We start from the raw sequence: 23,333 nt of genomic DNA, 5'->3' as shown, positions 1-23,333 counted from the left end.
TTAATTGCAAAGAAATACTACTGTTAGCATTAGAACTTAGTAGAACGTCACGTACCGATTCGCTAATTTTAGAGATCTGGGGACATGAAATCCTGAATCTAACAACCACTAAAAACTGCAGTAAAATATGAAGAATTGTTCAAACAGACAAAGTTATTCCATATATCTGAGCACCAGTGTATGAGAGAGAAACAAATAGAGAGAACAAGATATGCAGCACAAAGAATAAAATGAATGAAATGGTAATATGGTTAAATGTTCTTGTAGCTACTTGCAAAATTAAAACAAAACTTAATATCCTGTGACAAATGGAAAAGCAAAAAAAAATATTCATCTAAAAATAATAATAACTACAACTTTGAGAATAGATTTATGATTCTGTGCATTCTTATTAAATTCTGATACTTTATTAAAAATTCTTCATGAGAATCAATGGAAGCCCACATAACCATACTTTTAACAAATATGGATTTAGGGAAGATCCTGGAGAAACTTTATATATTCTTCATTAAATCTGAAAATATTAGATTTCATAGCTCTGCTAAATCTAAATTTAAAAAAAAAAAAAAAAAAGATAAGTAAATAAAAGCAAAGCTGCATCAACAGGATTTTTTATACACCATTTGGTGTATAAAAATTTATTTTTATATGAATATATTGGATTTATTGGATTATTACCACTAATCCACTAATTGGATTATTGAATTATCACCATTCATGGTGGTATTTATTAGATTATTACCACTCATGATGAAAGAAGTTACTGAAAAATTTTCAAGGCATACAAAAAGTGTTCTTGCTGAGGAAGACTACTGTGAACTGACTAGCATGAAAACTCAGTACCTGACAGGGTATTAGATCTTGTCAAAGAACGAGTCCCAGAAGCCCTGTTGTCCTCCTACACTTTCCAAGAATCATGGTGGAGCTGCAGAACTTTAGAGAATTATGGAAAAGTCACACTGGCTGAAACCAAAAGTTTGGATCCAGACTGCCAAACACACTCATAATGCTGTCTTTTTACAGTTGCTTATGTAACTATCTTTTGCTAAAACCTATGCACAAAATGAAAATGTACATGTAACAAAATTGACTGCCATCTAATGAAATAACTCTTATCACCTTTTGAGCAGAAAGAGCAAGAAAGATAAATATTTTGCATGACTTAATTCCTTCTAGAAGATTTCCAGATACTACCTGATTCAAATGGTAAGCTGAGAAACAAATAAAATTGTTCTGAACTGTAACTAAATGCCATAGTCAGATACAGTCCATTCTCCTGCAATAAATAAGATCTTTTATGTATTAAACAAAGACAAGTAATTGGCAAGCTTGCATAAACATATCTTGTACTTACGGTGCCAGGCCGTGGGTATGGTATTCTGCCCTGATATGGAATCAGCTGGTGGTTTGGTCCCTCCTTGTGTGCAAATGGCCCATTGAACACAGTCTGGATGTCAGATAAATGATACACACACACAGCTGAGCCTTTAAATATTGAGCTAGAAGACAGAACGAAAAAGTTAATATCTTAAGCTACCATCTTTTCTATAGATTTTCCATCATTTTGCATGTTCCAGTGATGAAAGATACCTCTAAAATTTAATACAGTTTAATACTTCTATAGTGTGCATTTACTGATATTTTAAATCAACTAATCTAGTTTCCCAAAATACACCATTACACCTTAAACTGGAGAAACTTGTTTAACAGTGAACCGAAAAAAAGAGGGAAGGAGGTACAACCCCAGTGGTAGTATAAGAAAATTTCCAAATTTTGAGTATAAAAATATATATATAACCTGGTCCCAGTGAAATCAGTGGCAAAAATATTGCTGACTTCAGTGAGACAAAAGTTTTATAAACTTTGTGCTGCCAAGCTCAGCACAGGTTTCCAGAACTCCCTAACAATATATTAACCACAAAACTTCCATGAGCCTCTTAAAATCCATGGCTAAAATGTTAATCAAAACATCCAGAGTGATTACTATTGGTTAAAATACTACAATAAGTTGCCAGCTTTTCTAAGCAAAATGAGGGCAGGTTGTGGCTGTAAGAGAATTTCTTCTATACAGGCCTTAAAATGTCCCACAAAACTAGTTTTAGAGAACTCCTTCAAGGAACTCGAAGTTTGATGTGTCCCAAAGAGAAACAGGGGGCTCTCCTGTTTTTTTCTACTACTCTGGGTCCATGAATGGTCTCACATATCTCCTCTAACAGTGCAAGCCCTGAATGGCCTGTAGCAGCCAGTGACATTGGAAGGCACCAGAGGAATAACTCTCAGTGTGATGCTAAGTCTGACTGCCGTTAATTATTTTTTTTTTTTTTTTTAAGGTTTGGGATATTTATCCTAACAAACTTGAAACTCCAGACAGTCTAAAATACATCCGATGTCAATTGAAGGATGGAGACAATCCAAGTAACTCTCTGCTTTTAATTGACAAAGAAAAAAAATCAATTTAGAAGAAAACTAAAAAAAAAAAGAGTTCAAATCTGCAGTTATGAGACATAGTGTCTAAACAAAGTGCTGTAGATTACCCAGCAATCCACTTTGCCCTCAGCTATATACATATTAGCAAGAGGAACCTTTTAGATGGATTATGATATTTGTGGAAATTTTAGTAGGTATTAATAGGTTTATAAAAAAAAAATGTACTTAATCTGTCCAGATGTTTTATGGTAGATTTACAGCAGATTATGTCACCAAAATAATTTGCCTCAGTATTGCTTGGTTTCCCTCAGTATGGTTTAGATAAAAGTACTAATAGTTATTATTTGGTAGGATGTTTCTCTCTTGCTACTCTTAAAAGTTGGAGGTGTACAAAGGTGAAGATAAAGGAAAATCCAAGGGATAAAAATCATTATCATCACTGTTTTTAACTATGTAGCACATTCAATCAAACAAAAAGAAAGAATCCATAAACTACTGGTTCATAAAACCAGAAATGCACAAGTGTAAGAGCTTCAGTAGAGCAAAAACAGTTCAAGAGCCAGGAATAAGCGAGCTTTTCTCTTTGTTGTCACCCTATATGGTCTTGCAACTCCAAACCTCATTTCCACTGCAGGAATACCAGGAGAATTAGGTATAAGTGTTTCCAATTCAGGCATGTTGCATCCACAGCCTAATCATAAGTGTGGTTTTACTGCTAAACATAACCTCAGCATTTTTTCTTTTTGTGCAGTAAGAATCATAAAATGTAGACTGCACCAGATGTTTACAAGTTATGGAATTCTGTTTTCCCAGCTTAGCATTAAAAATTAAATTTTCCTGGCCAGTTCACACATTTGAAAGTGCAGATCTTTGGATCCACATGAAAAAAAAAATAAAACAAAACAAAACAAAATAAAATAAAATAAAATAAAATAAAATACTTTTTTTTTTTTTAAAGCAAGGGTTATTTTATTGGAAATTGCCTTTAAAGGAATTAATAGGAATAACTTAAAAATCATGCTGATTCAATCAAATAACTGAAATGAAATTAAAAAGATTAAAAAGACATTTTTCCCCCCACTCCCCCTCACCCCTTTTTGAACGTACATAATAACAGCTAAAATTACAGGATAGCATATCAGAAATTAATAGGCAGTAAATATTTCTACTTTGTATGCTACCTGTATTTGCTGAAAGAGAGAGAAAAGGGGAAAAAAATGTAGAAATGGCAATATCAGTAGGTACATCTGTAGGTCTGTCTTTGTTGGGGATTTCAGCATAGTAAGCTATAACTGGTACTTCCAGTGCCTTTGGGAGTTCACTGAATGCTTTCTAAACCAGGCAGTATGTGAACACTACTGACTAATAATGGTAGCTTGAGGCTGTGAGGATTTCATCAAACATCATATAGTCTTGCCTTTTCACAGCTCGTTGAAGTCAACACTGGTTATTTGCCATCTGTGCAATCATCCACCAGCTGAGAGACTGGAAATGATTTATATGCATTCCTGTAAGAATTCCAGGTTTGATCCTTCAGGGTGCTGGCTGTCCTACAGGAGGCGTTAAGCACTCTTAACACCACACAAGTCCAATGCTTTGAAGTCCTTTAGATTTCTGCTGCTGATCAGCAACAAGTGGCCCTCCACAGAAATGTTTTCCCAGTGCCAACTGTCAGTATGTTTGGGAGCAGCTTGGTTCAAGCAGCACAGGATGTCTACTATTGGTATCCTAATAAGGATACCAAAGATACCAATAGTAATGCTATTAACCGAGACTGTTACTCCTGCATACAAATGCTGGTCACAGGACACATGCACCATTGCACAGGACAGCTTTGACCACAAACCATCACTTTTGGTCTTCCTACAGAAAATTGGGAAGTTCAGAAAAGTAATTTTTTCAATTTCCCTGTTACCTTGATGTTGTGAAAATTCCATACACAAGCGTTGTTCTGGGGTTATCTGTCTCCAAAAGAAACACATCCTCTGTAAAAAAAAAAAAAAAAAAGAAAAAAAAAGAAAAGAAAGAGAACCTCTTTTTTTGAGTACTAATAAATTTTTCATTTTCCAGTTTAAATTATGACTTTATTCCTGCTAGTCAATGAGTTTTGCTGTAGATTTGAATGGAAAAAAGCATATTTATCACATGAATGGACCATGCACATTGCATTTGAACATTCAGAAACGGAATTAGAAATTAACTCCACACCATCTAGCCTTATGAAGACAGAAGGCAAAGATTTTCAAATATGTACACCATCCATGTCTCACATTTCTCTCAGCTGGATCTCATTTCAGCAGGTTGTTTAGCAGTAAGCAAATATTTAAGTGGCAGTAGGTCAAAGACAAAGAGTTCACTTAGATATAATCCAAAGCAGGGTAATGAGTTTTTTTTTTTTTTTTTTTTTTTTTTTCCCCATCCTGTACACACCCTAGATGCCCTCCCATTAGCTCCTTTTCAACATGATAGGAATGACTTACAGTTCTGCGGTAAAGACAATGAGAGATGTGAGCCTTCACTGTGTAGGGATTTATTAACTGCACTATGGAAAACAGTACCTACTTGCTGAATTGAATTTGCTCAACTTTACCTCTGATCTGATGACTTTTAAATGAAAAGTCATTTAAAATAAAAATGCTTACGTTTAAATGAAAAATGCTTTAGTCTCTGTCATTTTCTCCTCACATATGTTCTTAACTAACTGACTATAATCAAGTCACTTCTTAAACTTCTCTTACATCTCACAAAAAAATGAGCTTTTTAAAATAAAACACATTCTTTAGCTTGCCATTTAGCTTGTCTCCTTCATTAGCCATCTGAAATTTTTAAAAATTCTTTCAAATATATCAAAAGCAAGACTTCACCATGCAGGACAGGCAATGTTATCTCTTCTGCATTATACATGAAAACAGAAGAATGCACTTCATTGCTCCCAGAGTTTTCTGCATTACCAGCTGTGGTTGTATTCTTCCTCTCTGCCACAGGATTGTGCCGGAAACTCACACCGAGAATGTTATCTCGTATTCTGTATGATCCTGCATTTTGTCATGCAAAAAAATTAAAGCAGTTCTCCTGCTGCTTTGTTGAAGAGAATTAAGCTTATAAATTACATCTCTGAAAGATTAGTGGTTAGGTGTTAAGCACTGAGAAATTCTGAAAGCTAGCCCTCAAAGCACCTTGCACAGAGTTATAGAAATTTAGGATCTGCTCCTAGGTATATCACGCTCCATTGTAACCTTGAATCAGAAAAGTACACCAAGCATTTGTAAAGATACCAAGCAACAAAGACTCTGTACCCTGTTTGTTATTATGAAAATGAGGAATAATGCCAAAGGAGACAGATTACAATGGAAAGAAGGTAAAATTCACATGCAACGTGTGTGGAAGGGGGATTGGGGGTTGGGGACGAAGAGAGATTAGCTATTTATATTATTTTTACACTAATACAGACAGCAAATCTCACAACACCTGAATTTAGAACTATGTCTTTGTAGATCACAGTTATGGACAACATCAAATTTGATTTTTTCCAATATTTTTGTTAGGCACTTAAGTATCAAAATATGCATCTATTAATTCCTCGTTGAAAGGAAAGCTCTTGTAACTACTGTATAGATTATTCACTGAATATTTACAGTGTTTTACATGCTGAACTGAAAATCTAAGTTCTCGAATTATAGTTACTCATAGTGTTATTGCTGGTGCCAGTAAAAGCACTTGCTAGTATCATCTGGAACTATCAAATTGAGACCTCCGCCCAATGATCAAAAAAGAGAAACTATTATGAAAAGGCAGTATGCTACACATATGAATAGTTTCAAAGAGATACATGTTTTAAAATTTCTGTCATAATCCCAACTAGAAGCAAAATAATGATGAACTTCACTTACGTGTTCCTTTCCAAATATTAATTCTTTTCTTATGTGATTCCTTTACATAATCAAGATCAATTACCTTTATTTCAAAGATAATCATAATTACCCAGACAGTTTTAACAAGAAATTTTTCATTTCCCAGCATAAAATTGTCAGGGGAATTTTGCTGTGGCTTTCTACATGGCCAACATTCCAATGTCAAGGACTTCACAGAATCACAACATCATAGAATCACAGAAAGGCTGAGGCGGGTTGGACCCTCTGGAGTCCAACTGGTCCAACCCCCTGCTCAAGTAGGGACACTTAGAGCAGGCTACCCAGATGGCTTTTGAAGATCTCCAAGGAGGGAGACCCCACAACCTCTCTGGACAACCTGTGCCAGTGCCCTGGCTCCCACAGAGTAAAGTGCTTCCTTATGTTTAGACAGAGCCTTTTGTGCTCCAGTTTGTGCCCATTGCTCTTGTCCTGACACTGGGCATCACTGAAAAGAGCCTGGCTATGTTTTCGTTGCATCCTCCCTCCAAGTATTTTTACATATTGATGAGATCCCCCTTTAGCCTCCTCTTCTCCAGGTGAACACTCCTAACTCTCTCCTCACTAAGGAGCCATAGGAAATTCTATAATATGTTCAATAATATGCACAGGGTGCAGGATTTAGATGAAACCTTTTAGGAATTTTCTTGCCATACCTAATTCATCAAAGTACGTTTCTGTTCCATCTTCATCCATTACTGAGCACACGAGTCTTGCTTTCAAGAAGGTTGTCCACTTGTTCACAAGACTGCGCTGACCACCTGTATCATTCTGGAAAGGAATATCATTTTTAGAAAAACAAAATATAACACAGCTAATATTTTATTGTGTCTTCCCTCATTTTCCTCACGTTAAATTGATCCCATCATCTAGACATTTATACTGTTATATCCAATATAAATTATAGTTAAAACTAACCTCCCTCCCCCCCAAAAAAAACACTCAAAAAATCAAGAAATAGTTTTCTGAGCAGATTTTCTGTGCTGGGCTAGAAAGCTTGGGATGGTTGGGCAGTAAATTTTGTGCAGAAGTCATGTATGCAGAAGTAAGATTGGAAAAGACTGTAAATGTCTGTATCACTCACTGACACTTAGTGAGGAGAGATATCCATGTTACCTCTAAAAGATCTGATAGGCTTATGGAGGGAAATTTCTTCTAGTTCTGAGAGCAATATTGTTCCATATGATCTAATAAACTATGCTAACCCATGAGGTGGTTGCTCTATAATCAGAATTGATGCTAGCTAGATTTGCACTGTTGCAAGTCCTTCTAACTTTGTCCAGAGCTAGCTTGGTTACATCTCACTCAAGGATGTCTCCATCTCTCTCCAAAACACAGTGGAAATGATAATTGCTGAACCAGATTGTGCAGTGCAGAGGTGACAGCTCCTGCCTCGTTCTGCTGATGAACACCTTAGACGAGCAGCATCTTCCAAACGGCATAATACAATGTCACCCAAGAAAAGTGATAAAAAGGTAATGTAGAAGCTAGCCAAATGTGATTTTGAAATGCTGTGCTTGTTTCTCTTCCTTGTTTCTTATTTCTATAGCTGGTAATCAGACTTTTTGGGCAACCTATGAGATCTTTTGCTGGGTTTCCTTTGGCACTATTTTACTAACATATGTGGCCTGTCTCAAATGTGTTGATATATGAATATGATGGTATACAAGTATACAAGTATGATTGGCTCAGACTTGTTTTCATTGTCTTTGGGATTCTGCCGCTGACTTCAGTGTAAGTCTAAACAGGCTGAGGCCTCAAAAATCATCTGGGCTTCATTACAACAGTAACAATAACAAATACAGTTATAATAGTGTGAAATATCTTCTTGCAAAATATCCAAAAAGGCCTCTGGGCACCCTCACAAAAATATAGAAAATGGAGATTATAAAACAGATCACATGCCTCATCAAACTGCCAGAGCTACATTAACTCAACCTTGACCACACCCTCGTGCCCATGCACAACATTACAAAGCATCAAATTTTAAAGAAGATTCAGATTAAAGACAGAGAATAAACAAACACAATTATCTTCTCAAACCTTTCCAAATGGAGGAATGAAAAGGCTAGTAGTAACTGTTCATTTTTAATTTTTCTTTCATTAAAAAATCAATTTCACCAAAGACATTAATAACTGCTTCAATCATTTTTCATACACAGTTGATTACAGATATGAAAAAATGAAATAGGACAATGAAGAGTGCTGTGGTTGAAAATTAATTACGGCACCTGAGTAGCCTTACCTCCTGAATTTAATTTTCTTATGCACATTTTTAAAGTTAGACTCACACATACATCAATGAAAGAACTCAGAAAGGATGGACATTGTAAAAGTGAAAGCAATATCTGAAAGTTAAATCAACACATTTGAAAGCTTGATTCTGGTATTTCCAACATGTTTCGAAGATTTTGTGTGTGTGTGTATGAAAGACTGCTGTTTTATAATTCAGTTTTTCTAAGCAATGGGTGTATCTGATTGTTGCCAAGGATAGCATGTTTAGAAATTCAACACTGGTAACCATTCTGAGCTTGTCAGAGGAATACACAAATTCCCGAATCTCTATTTTTGCTTATCATTCTATATTTGACCAGATATACATAACAAGTTCAGACCCTAGCTGCATGTTTAATAACATCACTTATGAATATGGAAGCTAAAACAAGGAATTACTTTAGAATATAAATCAGACGTTTTTCAATCATGTTAACGAACTATAGTCATTTAACTTGTCATGTCTCACTAGCAGCTTGTCCCACAACATGGTGATTAAAATAGTTCTTACTGGGCATATTCTTGCAATCATTGAGTGAATTTGCTTGGTGCTGCCACTGTTGTCTGTCAGTCTCTCTTTGAAGAAGAAGTAGATTTTGGCATCATTGGGGTCAGTGCCATCTGGGATAACATGAGCATCCACAAAAATAGGCTCTGAAATGAAAGTGTGCCAAAAAGATGAAACCAAAAGGTGTATCAGTATAAGCAGTATAAGTTAATGATTTGACAGTTAATGACTGTTTCAAGGAAACATTGTATATAGAGGTACTGCTGTGGCAGGTTAAGGGATATGCTCTAAACCTGTGTCTGTATGTATCATATATCGCTATGTATGTATCATATATCACTTGTTTCAAGCTGGCAGCCTTAAGTTTCTGCTGCCTCACATTTTATCCCACAGTGAATTTCTGAAAAAGCCGTTCAAATACAGAATCAGGAGTGTTAGCTTTCTACAGCAATTCAAAGACTTGGAGGACAAAGAGGGAAGAATCAGTGTGCTATCACAGGTACTTCAGGAAAGACTCGTTGAGGTAAAAAAAAATGAAAGTAAGCTAAAACAAACAAAAAAAAAAAAACAAAAAAAACTAATTAGGAAAGGAATAAATAAGGTACTTTAAAAATACATAAATAATAGGAAAACAGCTCTTGTAACACTGAGAAGGAGAGTAGGATATGCAAATGCTTTAACGGCATTTGAGCTCATATGAGAGGCTGATAAACAGTCAAGTGTACATGGAAAGCACTGCAAAGGAGAGCTAGTGAGAAAACAAAATAATAGAAATCCGTAATAACAAGCATATGATTTCTGAAATACATATATACCTAAGAATACAAAGCACACTAGTGCTACTACGAGTATTCTCCTTTAAAATGTATATTATGACATGCATGTCTGTGCACTAGTTTATTGCAATGCTTTATTTGTCAAACAGTTCTGTTGGTGTTAGTACCTGCAGAACACTTTTTTTGGGGGAATTTCCTATGTTAAAATATAATGGAAAGTGAAGGGAGACCTCAGGACACTTTCTAATATAAGTCAGAGTCTTATGTATTTAGAAGTGAAGAAGGCGCATCCCTAGAAGTCAGATTTTCTGACAACTTGCTGTTTGAAGGTTTTCACACTTTTCCTTGAAGAGTTTGTTTATCCATAATGCAAAATAGGGCATCAGGTAGGGTGGCCCATGAGGTTGGCTCCTGCAGAGGGTCATCTAGAGCTGTGCATTGTCTACAGTACGTACTTACACATATTTCTTCATGGTCCAACTTCATAAGTTAAATTCAGAGAGGAGCTCTTTAAAAGACAAACTCTTTATTTTTAAATAAAACAAAGCAAAATCTCTGTGAAATACATGAAAAGCCCTAGTAAAACAAAGGCCTCTTACCACTCAGCCACTTGGAGTTGTGTTGGTCTGTTCGCACTGCATTCCGCCTGGTCAGGCTCCGAAAAATGGCTGCATCCGTCCCCATGAAATCAATATACATTCCTGAAAAAAGCTCTTCATCTGCAAAGAATTGAAATGGAGAGGAAGCATTGTTGTGGCTTTGGGAAAATATGTATTTACTAACCTATTTTTATTTTAACCTTATCAGCTTTTTATTTACACAGGAGTCTACACTCATAAGTATTAGGTCATGAGAGTGGTGTTTCCCTTGATTTATGAAGAAACAATCTAAAATGAGAGAGAATCATCAGATTTTGATCAAGGACTTTAGGGAACTGCATAGTTAATGCCATAGTTGAACCACGTATGTGGTGAACCTTTCTTTGATAAAAAATTTAGTTACTAAATATTCATTGCTAAGGATCTGGAAAATCAGGCTAATGTTATCAAAAAGCATCACATACATGTTTTTAAATAAATACTTAAAAAAGTTTTTTGTTACGGGAGTAGACAAAATGACTGGGCTGGACTTATTGCTGGTGTAAACTGGCACATCGTCTACTGCAGTTAATGGATTGGTGTCAATACTGACCCACACTATTGTCAAGGCTGCCACAGGCACCCTCAAGCTAACTTCAGTATTGCAGAGACTAGACAATCATATTCTTGAAATTTATGCAGAGCAATATGGAGCAACAGTTGTCCCCTTTTATGTGCTCGGTTCTAAAAATAGGGTCATTATGCATGAAGAGAATTAGGCATGCAGCTTCCTATATTACCAGAGCTATGAACTTCTGCTCCCTGTGAATAGCAGAAAACTGTCCGTCAGTCAGAATGTATATCTGTTTGTGTGTGTGTGCATAAATATATATGTATGTATAATTATAATTACATATACTATCATTTTCCACTCTGTGAATAACCAAGTAATTTCCACTGACTAATGACAACAAAACCCCAGAGTAGAAAACAGTAGCTAAAATAAACCCTACTGTCAGAGTGGGAGTGGTGGCTGAATACATTCCAGTACAACTGGGTCCTTTGACTGATGTTTTTGTCTGAATTCTTGGACTACCCAGAGAGTGTGGTCAAACTGGCAAGAGTCACAGGTTCAGAAGCACTTGCGGCTATTTTATGCTTCTCTGTGTGTGTGTGTGTGTGTGCGCGCGTGCGTGTGTGCGTCAATATGGAAGAATATTGGCTCATGAGAGAATTAAAACTCTGGAGATTTCATTTTTATATTGCTGGCTAGAGCCTAAACTGCTTCCCTGCAGAGCAGCCAGCGGACATTGCAGCCACTCATCTGCTCTCTTCTCTCCCAGTGAAGACAGGAGTTATACACATGGGATTTAAAAAAATGCATTTACTGCATGTTTGTGAAGCATTTAGCTCCTGACCATATATCAATAGAACGATCTTAGAACTATAGTGGTTTATAGCTGATTTGTATATTGGCCTCGTGGCCACAAACCATCAACGCTTTATTTTTATTATGAAATAAATTGTCTGAAGGAGATTGGGCTTATGGTACTCACTAACTGTTAAATCCAGGCCTATGAATTTCCACATCTACACATTAATAATAGTACTACACAATGAAATTTTAATCCTATTACAAATCAACACTATTAGTTATGTCTTAAGCATTCCTAGCATCTACTTGCTAATCACGTATCAGATATCGGCCAGCTCCACTTCCTTTTGGTTGAACTCTTAAATTCCACACAGCACTAGGTCTGCACAGTAGTTCACACTACTTCTCTTTGTTATTGTGGGAATAACTGAATTGATGAGGTATGTCTGCTTTTATGAATATCAGAACCTTGGTGTGGAGAGAGACCTGCACCATGTACATTAGTTTTGCCAGGCTTCTTCAAAGTGTTTTTTTCCACTGCTTTGATGCAAAAGTGTCTTTGTAAAATGGCAAACTGTAGCAAGTTCAAATTTGTTGTTATAGTATCACTTTCCTCTGAAGGGTGAATCAGTTTTCCTGCTGTATTCTAGGGTCATACTTTGTGTTATGGCAGCAGGCTGGTAATACCCAAAATTGTAAAGAAATTGCAGCTATATTTAAAAATGGTTCTTTTGTTGTGGAAAATTTAACCAGTCTGGCAGCATTTCCTATCTTTTGCAGCAAGGGGAAGGAATTCCTCCTTCAGAAGAATGCTTAAAGAAGAGTCCAGTACACGGGCTCAGTTCCACATAATAACTCAAACTGTGACTTCCAAAATCTTCCCTTTTCCAGCATGGACATTGAGGCAAAATTCATTCAAGCTTGAAGCTTCAGAAGTAACTGAACTTTGCAGTAACAGGGATTTCCAAGAGCAAGAATAAAACAGTCTGTGGGACAGTTTTGAAAAAGAATGTGACCTTTGCAGAATAATTTAAACTTTGCAAATGAATTATGTCATGAAAGATAACTCAAACCCTAGGGAAGGTCTCTTCAGTCACATAACTGAGAGATCAAGTAAGAAACTGTAAATTCTACTTGGATGAGCAAAGCTGCCACAGATCTATTGTAAACAAGCAAACAAGCAAACCAAACCAAACTAAACCAAACAGAACCAAACCAAACCAAACCAACAACCAAAAAAGCCCAGCATACTGTATATACAGTAATTCAGAAATTCAGAAACAATGTACTTTAATAGGGTTTCATAAAATATAGTAGGAATTTATAAATTATATTTATTCTTTAATGACATTAAACATTCACCTGACAATACCAAATCAGCAATAAAATGCAGCAGATTAATCCATCACTGGCTTTGAACATATATTTTCTTTACACAGCAAGTGCCTGTAAACACTGAACATAGATCACTGAGGATAGAAAGATATAAGTGCAGCCAAAGGTTCAGGGAGGTACCTAAGGTACCTAGGTAGCATTTTTCTGTCTTTTAAAGGTTCTTAAGTTCATAGCTCAGTAAAGAAAATTATTTGTCTTTTGTATTAAATATATTTGTAACGAGGAATAAAAAAAATCATCAATTTATACTTTGAACATACTATGTAGGATAAACTATATGATATTTTCTTTAAGATTTAGGAGACCCAATATATCCCAAAAGGAAATATCTGCCTCAATATGTTTATATTAGCCTTTAATTTCAGTGGAAGCCAAATGGCACAAACATCATTTGTTGTTCCTTCCTAAACCTTGGGTGAAACATCCAGTATTTGTGTGCACAAAGTTGTCTTTTCTAAAAAATGCCTGAAAAATCTGTGTAACTTCCACTCATAGCCAAAAACGTAGCAAGGATCAGGCACGTATTGAAAAATCAAGGTTTTGGAACTAGAGGTCTGCGAACATGTTGCAAATGTGAAAGGTGGCATGCCAAGTAGAAAGTACCAATGGCAGGGCCAGGGCTCCCCTGCAACAGCAGTAAAATGGGACCAAGGGGACCTGATCCTTTCTTAATTACTCTTTTATCTCCTGACTCCTCTTACAGGTGCTTCACACTGCCTGAATAGAGCAAAGCACCCAGTATAAACTGAAGGATGGACTGTACTCTTTTATACACACTTGTCCTTCCATACGCAGTGAGCCTTGACCTGAGTTGCACAAAGTCTATTCTCCCATGAGGTTTCATTTAGGTGGTCAGTAGGCAATACAGTAATTATTTCTGTGTAGGATATCTCACAGTTGCTGAGTACACCCATGACCAATTCACAAGAATATTTGAGGTGTGTCAGTTGTATCACTTTCTGGCTTCTCATATGGGAGAAAATTGCAAAATTTTGAGGGTAGAAAGCCAACTGAAGAATGAAGAGCCTCGCAATAGCTGGTGGGCTCTATAGCAGAGATGACAGCAAAAATGAAAATCAAACTAACTAAAGTCTTAAGACTTTTTTATTTTATTTTTTTCCCTGGCTGTTCTGAGAGTTACAAATGATTAAATGAGACACAAGTGTTGTCTAGGATGAACAAGGTCAGAAATTGTTCAAACATAAAATGTTAGACAGGGTAATAGAAAGTTGAAACTGACCCTGGGAAAATATGTGCAAGCTGGAAAAGGGACAATCTTTTGTTTTCTGTTTTTCTCTCTCTCCCTCTCAACAACTTATTTCTGCATTTCATTTGTACATCCATCCTTATTTCATGTAAACCTTGTAATGAGAATGGGCACAACTTTTCTACTCATCAGCATAGGCACAAGGGACTCATCTTTGGAGGCTGAATTCTGTGCCCTGGTCATCTCAGTCATCCCACCATTCCACACCATCCATGATCATACAGATTTAGACCTCATCACCTTGGAGTACTTTTACTTACTGATCATAACAGACACCGTGTTCACATTTGGGTTGAAAGAACAGCGTCCCTTCCCTGATTCACACTTGGAGTCGATCTTGAAGATTTGTTCCTGCAATGTAAATTTGTATGTCACTTCTCATTTTAGAAACCATCAGATGTAAAGAGATTTTTCCAGCATTAACAATGCTCAAGGTTGCTGGGCACTTTTTTTGTACTATCAGCAATTTATATTTCCTATGCAGATTCACATCGTCTTTTTAGATATTTTTTTTTCATTGACACCAAGCTATTTTCAAGTTATAAACTCAAGACGCTTAAACAAAGAATTTTTTTCCTCTTGGATTATGTACACAGCTCCAGTTCCATAGTGACAGATGATTTATTAATATCTATTGCTGTAGCCTGTAATCTCTGATTCTTCTGTTCTTTAAGAATCTTGGTAATGAATCTTGTTTATATTTTAGGTGATTCATAAATGGGAAATATATTTGGCAAAGTCAAAGAAACCTGAACTACAGCCTGAAATATGAACAGTCTTTAGAAGATTCTCCCATCTTGGTGCACTTCTTCCCTTCCCAGGTCCCAGTAACCTGGGAATGTTGTATGCTAAGCAAGAAAGGACTTTTGGGCCTGACTCCATTCCTTAAAAACTGCAGTCAGTAATAGCAGAGATACAGACACATAGCACATCTACTTGTATTACTGCTATTGTATACTACAACAAACAACTTGTTCCTAGCATCCTATAACAATCTTACAATCTTTAATAAAATGATTAAAGTTAAAATTTCAAGGAAAAAACAACATCGACAACAACAACCAAACTTAAAATATATCGGTTAGCTGAAGAAAAAACCTCCAAAGAAAGGTTTCTATGATATAGATGCCAATGTATTAAGTATTTGACTGAGGGCAGAAACTCCTTATATTCTCTTTAACAATTAACGTAAATTGCAGTGGAATGGGGAAACAGCACAGATACAGCCATCTGGCAAAAGCAAATTGAAGACTACCAACCTGATATGCTAACCTACAGCAGGAAGTTTTCATATCCTTTATCCCCTATCTCCTTTTTCCCTCTTCTATTTTCCTAACTTGATTACAGAGATCTTATCTATAACTTCTGTAATAAGCCGTCTAAAACAATGTTAAAAATGTAAGTATGAAGTTTCTAATACAATCTTGGGTGGATTTTTTCTGTTGTTGGTTTACTTCTAGATTAATCTGCAGCTTGATGTTAATCTCTATTTACTACATTATAACACTATTTACCAATTCAAAATGTACATTACTGCACTATTAAGCTAGCTCCAGGATTGCACTTGATTTTCATATATATTAAACTACTTTTTAGTATATAATTAATTCACATAGTGATTACAGTTGCTTCTGTTTGCATTTACTTTGCCATTAAAATATATTTTGGTGACTAAGAGAGTCATTATGAAAGACCAAAGTATCAAGTGTGCCAAGCAAGAAAATGAATTATTTTTTAAGTTCTGTTTCTGGGAAAAGGGCAACATTCTGCATAATCAATGAAACTGCTTTTTCCTTATGTGGAGACAAAAGAGGAAAACAGGCCTAACTCTTATGATTGTTGGATATTTCTCTTAGTGTCAGTCTTCGTAGCTTCTAGAGAAAAACAGATGTGCATTCTAAAACAGCAGTTTTACACCTGCAAAAACAGCCTTCTGTGCATTTAAAACTGTACTAAATTCAAGGTGAAATGATAAAAGCAGAGAAAAAAAAGAAGAATTCTCTCTAGACCCATCAGCGTTACATAGTTTCTTATTCTGCTGTATTAACTAGGCATGTACTTATGTATACAATTGGTTCAGAAGGAAATGCTTGATTTTAAACCGTTATGCTATTGTTGGCCTGTATAAGTAAGGGCTTTGAGCATGCAGTGACTACAGTCAAGTGTCTGACAGACTCCAGACGTCTGAAACAGCAGTTTATTTAATCAATTGATCATAGGCATGTAGCTATACAGACAGGCTAAATTAAGCCAATTCTGCTCTTCCAAGACATGTATCTTTGTTTTTAACTTACAAAATTTAACATCTTGTAGTATGGAGAGCTCATGCATATGAAGAACTCATGTCTTTGTTTTTTGGTGTTGGTGTTGGTGTTTTTTGTTGTTGTTGTTTGTTTGCGTTTTTCTTTTTTTCTTTTTTTCCCAGTAGAAATCTCATTTACAAAATTCCTCACATAAAGAGATTCAAAGTTCTCTGCAGCACTACTACTTAAGCTGATAAATAAGTTTGCATTAATTAATAAAAGATCATTTTCCATGTTTTAAATAATTTTTCAAGAAATAAATTGGGTTAGTGCTGTTACCTGAGGAAAGCAGACCTCAGTTTCAAAACAAAGCTATTGCAGACTATTAGCTAGGAGGATGGATTTATTCACCCCATTCTGCTTGCTTGTACTTTTAAATCCAGGCCTATGAACCTCTACTCTCAGATAATCCATTAGGAATGAAGGTGCAGTGATTCAGACTACATCATCTGCCAAGGAGGTTGGAGCCAGGTGATCTACCAAAACTCACTGAGATAATTCCATGCAAACCTACCTGGAAAAACAATGATTTATCACCCACCAGCAACCTTTGTATTAGACCTGGGTCCTGGCCAGAATTCCCATCCTACTCCCAGTGAAACCAGTGATGAATTTCCCCGTGTCTTCCCTAAGAGCAAGCCCAGATTTTAAAGCTGCCCTTACATGGCAAAACCCCAGGTAGGACTCTCTGATCTGTCTTCCCAACACATCTGCTTCCCATTCTACTGGAAAATACACTGCACACCCTTGTGCCTGCAGACATGAATCTGACCCAAAAGCTGCAGAGGTGCTGGGTCTTGGTTAAGTACTTTTTTTTTTTTTTTTTTTTACTCTTCCTGGTTGTTTAATTTATTACCTATTACATTTGCACATAAACAATCATTTCACTTGCAGACGATGAAACCTGGACAACATATTTATGAAACTTCTGGTACTTCATATACTTAAGTGTATTAATAGTGAAACTGAATATAGAAAAAAAAAATGAAGAGCTGCCTACAGAAAATGAGATTTATACCCTGAAAGATCTCTCAGTGAGGAGTAAACTTACTGGTTTCATCCTGACAGGATCTACTGGGACAAAAATTGTGTGTTAGATGAAAGTTATCTACACTTTGATTGCATCTAATGGATATTAAACTGAAATTCAGTGAACCCTCACATACCTGCACACTTAGTCCACAAAAGTGCTTCTCCCAGGAATCAGTATCACCCGGGAATTATAAAAAGCTGTTGGACTGCAAGATTTACTTTTTATCTAAACAACTATTTCTTTTCAAGTATTTCTTGACAATTCCAGCTACAAGTAGGAATGAATTCACCAGAAAACAACAAATAAAAAGTAACATCAGATTTATCCCAACATTTGATACAACTAGAATTTTAGACGAATGTCATATTTGTGTGTGGTTTTTGGCCATGGCTTTGCTGTTTGCTGGTAACAGGACTGTCAGAAAACCACGGATATTTGTTCTTTTTCTGTATTACACAGGTGAAGAAACCTACTTGGTTCATTAATCTTTCTTTCCATTTTTAAATTTGTAAGGTTTGCATAATACTAGTAAGATCCAGCACAAAATGAATAGATAGAAAGAGATTTACCTCAGACCTGCGTCCCCTGTTGACATACACACACACTGGGCTGAAGGCTCCACTGCCACAAACGTATAGGTGTGTGCGATTGTATGACTGTATCACACGCACAAAATTTCCACAGCCATGCTGGCGGGATTACACAAACAGAAACAAAAACAAATCACATTGGCAACTGTTATTAGACATTGGGAACTCTAGGGAATAGACACAATTCATATTTTTAGTAGTATCATGAGAACAGCTACTGAGTTTGGTAGTCTCTGGATTTGAACAGCCGTAGACTTCTGCTTTATTTTCTTGTCATTTTCTCTCAGTTGGGAATCAGACATAGATAGGGTACACATATAGGCGTAATTAGAGGATTGTGTGCAATTCGCCCATCTCTACACAGTAATCTTATTTTCATCTATAGACTTCACTGTATCTTTCATGGGAAGAAGCTGGGGCCTCCACAGAAAAGCAAGAAGTAACCTTATGAAGCTTCCTCAAGGAAACCTCTAAAACAGTCCCTCCCTTCTTTCTCTCTCCGCTCCCCCCCCCCCCCCCCCCCCCCCCTTTTTCTTTTTTACCCCATACAGCTGGAGATAATTAAAAAAACAAAGAAAGCCCAAATCTCAGATCCCATTTCTTGTGTAAACAGTTTCTTTCCAAATAATTAAAACTCTGAACAACACATTACACAACAAAGTTTGCAGCGAATCGTTGCTTCATATTGAAAATCAATGGCAACATCTTCAAATCAGGATGAAAATTGAAACGGAATGTTAAGTAGCACAGAGTTTCACACCATCGGTTCTACAGTTTTCTCCTTCCAACATACTCTTTTCTTCTCTTGCTCTTCCCTTTTCACTATCATCAACTGTTAATGCACTTTAGGTTAAAAATAGACTTTTTTCTTGAACATTTTTCTTACTGAGATCCCAGATCTACTTTCATATTCACTCATCCAAAACTTCACCAAAGACATGAGAGTGAGAATTGTATGTGTTTTTTGAGCACAGGATGGGAAACTGTCATCAGTCATCTTCATGAAAATCTGTAGAGTTAATTCTTGTTCACCAGACTACACAGTTCATTTATATTTGAAGTATTTCACATTTTTTGGTTCAGTGGGAGCTGGTACTCTCGTACAACATCTGAAAACTGGTGCATAATTGTAGGTAGTTCAGTGTTCATAAAGTTTCTCTGCAGGGAACACTGCATGTCTTCTGTGAAGTGTTAGCTCAATCTATACCAGAAAAATCTTTTAAATCAGTCAAAATATATTGTTTTTCTAAAGCTAAGGACTGTTCCTAAAAGTTTCTATTTTCTCTTATCTCATCATCTTAGTTTGGCTCAAAAGTGGTTTTAGCAATATCTTGCTATAGAAAACAGTTTTTTTTCTCAGCAGTACCACCAATTTCCATATTACAGCTGCGGAAAAGGAAAAAGGAGAGGTGAAGGTATAGCACTAGCTTACGTAAGCCAGTGTGTAAACTGATGCTTTCTTGCCTTTTGCAGAAAGCTTTTCCAGAAGAACCCTAGATAAAACACTACATTCTGATAAATTTCAGAAGAAAAAGTCCTCAAGGATAAAGGCAATGAGCCAATGGCTAGATGAACGGTACACTTACTATCCTGCTTCAATACTATGTCATGCACTTTCTAAAGTGTTTATAGCAAGAATGCAAGGGTGGTTAGATGAATGATTCTTTTCTTTAGGGACAGCCCTCTGAGGTTATTATTTGACACATACTGTACCTTCATGTCGCTTCTCTGATAATTTATGGACAAGTAACACAAGTTGGCTCAACACCAACGTTATCATATTTTAATGCTCACTGTCAGGAAAAACCATTTTATGTTCTCTGAGCTTTTGCCCATCTCTCCAGTGCTGAACCACTGAATGCCATTTTCAGTTTGCTACCTGATTAATCTGGGTACTGCACTGTGACTCCACAATCTAACAAGAAATTGTTATTTATTTTTCAAAATATTCTAGAGGACTGCTTTTTAAAAGCTTCTGTTTATTTCTCTTTGTATTGTAGTATTCCTGCTTCTAAATCCGGGAGGACTCAAGTAACATGAAATCGTCTTTAGGATGGCTGTTTGTCAGAGCTGATGTTAGCTCCATTGTGTCTATGAAGACACTCGATATTCCCACGGACGTATGGCCTATGTTCTCTTTGTTAATAATATTTGTTACATTAGGATCACTAGTCCTTCCAAAGATGCTGCATCAAAAGCTGTCTATTATGTGAAAGCCAATCAAATGGTCAGAGGTGACTTACTAGATGGTTAAATCTAGGCTCAGTGAAATAGAGGCAAAAATTAAAACTAGGATGGCATTGACTTTCAGCTTGTTATTGAAAGTCTCTTACAGCAAAAGAACAAGAAAATGCTAAACTGGCTTGTTTAGATCTCTGAATATGATCAAGGAGTGGAGGGAAAAAGCTGTTTTGGGCTGGATACCAGTGTCTGAACTGCCACTTTTATCTCAGAGGTCTACAGGGCAGTAAGGTGAAATGGTGAGTTCTCTTATCCTCTAAAGCTCATGACTAGTAACTTCCATGACACAAATACCTGCTTAAAATCCTGTCAGCCACCTTCAGATCATTCTTCCAAGGTACCGAATTGGGCAAAAATAGGCAAATTACAAGGATAATATGTTTAAGATGAAACAGATCTTTAATATTGACTGTGAGGGTAATAGAAAAAAAGATGCAAGTAAAAACAAACAACAACAACAACAAAAATCCCCACTATTTTAAAAAGAACACATTTGCTTGGTAAAATAAATAACGTTAAGCTTTATATTCTATTCAAAATACATAGAAATAATAATCAAAGAACTAAATTTTACTGTATCAGTATTTTTACTGAGAGACAGTGCTATGGTCTAGTGCAGATCCACAGCACACTGACAGAACAAAAAAGGAACAATATTTCTTTTCTGTCATAATTCATGAATATTAAAAAAAAAAAAAAGCAATTGAGTTACATTTATCATGCAGATAAATCCAAGCAAAATAAAGGCTAGCACTGCAATCACAGATTGTTGTTAGCACCATTTCAGACTTTCGGGCCAACCAAGGTCTTACAAGATCTTAAATCTGGGAGGGAATAGATTGCTACTTGGTTATCACAAGTTTCCCAACAGATTATGGTATCCAACCAGATATTTTACCAGGATCTATGGATGCAAATTACTCTCTGTAAGCTGAAGAGATGTGTTTTAAAGTTTATGTTACTGAGAGAGTTTGCATTCTCATTTAATTAATATAGAGGAAATGAGATATACTTTTGAGGTAGACAAACTTTCTATACTTAGAAATACACACAGATTTTTTCACGAATATATATCTATGTAAAAAAAATGGTTATTATTTCATATTAAAAGAGTACATTAGTTAATATTTAGAGCAAAATTATGAGCCCTGTTTAGGTTGAACAGTGTAGTACCCAACCAGTGGTAGTAGACAACTGAAATCATAGTAGAATGGAGTGTTAATTGCCATTCATAATACATACACACACAGACAAAATAGACAGTATATACAGCCAATTCCTAGTTTCATTTCTACAAGCTTCATACAGATGATTATCTGTAGTCTAATGATGTTTTAATTTAATGTAATGATGTTTTTCTTCCTATTACTTTTTTTAAAAAACAAAAACAAAAACAAAAACTTTTTAATTTATGTAGGAAGTTGTGAGATGCTATTTCTACCTTTGCTACTGACATGCTGTGTTCCTTTGGACAATTTAATTTACTAGCATGGCTATTTAAAATTGAAATGATACCAAAAAAACTACCCAATTGAACTTTTTTTTTTTTTTTTAATTAACCTCAAATTTCCAAAGGTTGTACAGTACTCAAGACAATTCAATAATTTTATTTATTTTATTTTTAAAACACGTTTTTAAGCCTTTATTTTGGTTCCACATTCTTCTACACAATCCGGTTAGAAACACTTTTCTCACTCTCAGAATTGTTATCAGATAATCTCTGTAGCTAAGAGCTTTGACAGAACTAAACGGGCAAATTTTTAACATAAGTTGAACTGCTCTCAACACTGATAACACAAACCTTTTCCATTAATATCAAGTATACGGAAAAGTAACATTTTCCCACTGAACAGATTTTTCTGTTGAGGAGGGGAAAAAAAATAAAATCTCTTTCTGCCTTTTCTTGTGCTACTAGTTTCCTGACCACTTTCCCTTCTCACTATTATAAAATTCTTCTGTGAACCTACATTATTTGCCTCCCTGACTCTATTATGTCATCTGAACATGAGGATATTTATAATACATTGTTTTCAAAGGTGATTAGAGAGAACGTTATCATATTTTCATACCAACATGCACTCTATAAGAGTCTCGGGACCTGCCTTAGTGTCATTATGTCCTAGAATCTCATCACAGTACATTGAAAGAAATAGATGTCAGCCTAATGTAAGCATCCAAGTTATCTTGGTGAACTCACTATCTGGAGGTGACAATTTCTTTTCAGTAATGGAAAAGGTAGCCAAAAATGACAAATACAGGCACCAATGTTTGTCTGATGACTGGGCAAATGAACCCTTCTCTAATCACCTTTGAAAATAACTTACTGGTTGTGTCCTTTGCTGCCTGTTTTTCTTTTGTCTTGTGATAATCACTATTCTCTGATAGGCCAAATGTTATCATACATCTACTCTTTTATTATTATTATTATTATTATTATTATTATTATTATTATTATTATTATAGATGTGACAAATTCTAATTCATTTAAAACAATTCCTCTGAATTCATTCTCTGCCTATCCTGCTCTTATCAGGAATGAAACTCACAAGAACTATTCAATTGTTCTTCAAATTTGTCTATAAATTTCAGGTTGCAAACACTGATTTATCTCTGGGTTCTCTTTTTCTCATTATTTCAGTGAATTTTCAATAAGGTACA

The 23,333-nt window shown here is 35.8% G+C and overlaps 1 protein-coding gene across 1 annotated transcript in view; it reads right to left on the bottom strand.

Annotated features, from left to right (window-relative positions):
- Positions 1 to 23,333, bottom strand: part of SEMA3C (semaphorin 3C) — a 126,119-nt gene that overhangs the window by 29,070 nt on the left and 73,716 nt on the right. The window contains exons 5-11 of the mRNA XM_040548530.1: positions 18,414 to 18,533; positions 14,769 to 14,859; positions 10,493 to 10,612; positions 9,121 to 9,263; positions 6,992 to 7,106; positions 4,343 to 4,412; positions 1,355 to 1,499 (exon numbers count right to left, since the gene is read on the bottom strand). Of these exons, the coding sequence (XP_040404464.1) occupies positions 1,355 to 1,499; positions 4,343 to 4,412; positions 6,992 to 7,106; positions 9,121 to 9,263; positions 10,493 to 10,612; positions 14,769 to 14,859; positions 18,414 to 18,533 (804 nt within the window). The remainder of the gene's footprint in view (positions 1 to 1,354; positions 1,500 to 4,342; positions 4,413 to 6,991; positions 7,107 to 9,120; positions 9,264 to 10,492; positions 10,613 to 14,768; positions 14,860 to 18,413; positions 18,534 to 23,333) is intronic.

This window comes from Cygnus olor, chromosome 1 (assembly GCF_009769625.2).
Source record: "Cygnus olor isolate bCygOlo1 chromosome 1, bCygOlo1.pri.v2, whole genome shotgun sequence".
Classification (NCBI taxonomy): Eukaryota; Metazoa; Chordata; class Aves; order Anseriformes; family Anatidae; genus Cygnus; species Cygnus olor.
Note: the sequence above shows the minus strand (reverse complement) of the source record. Positions and strands in the feature narration are given on the sequence as shown.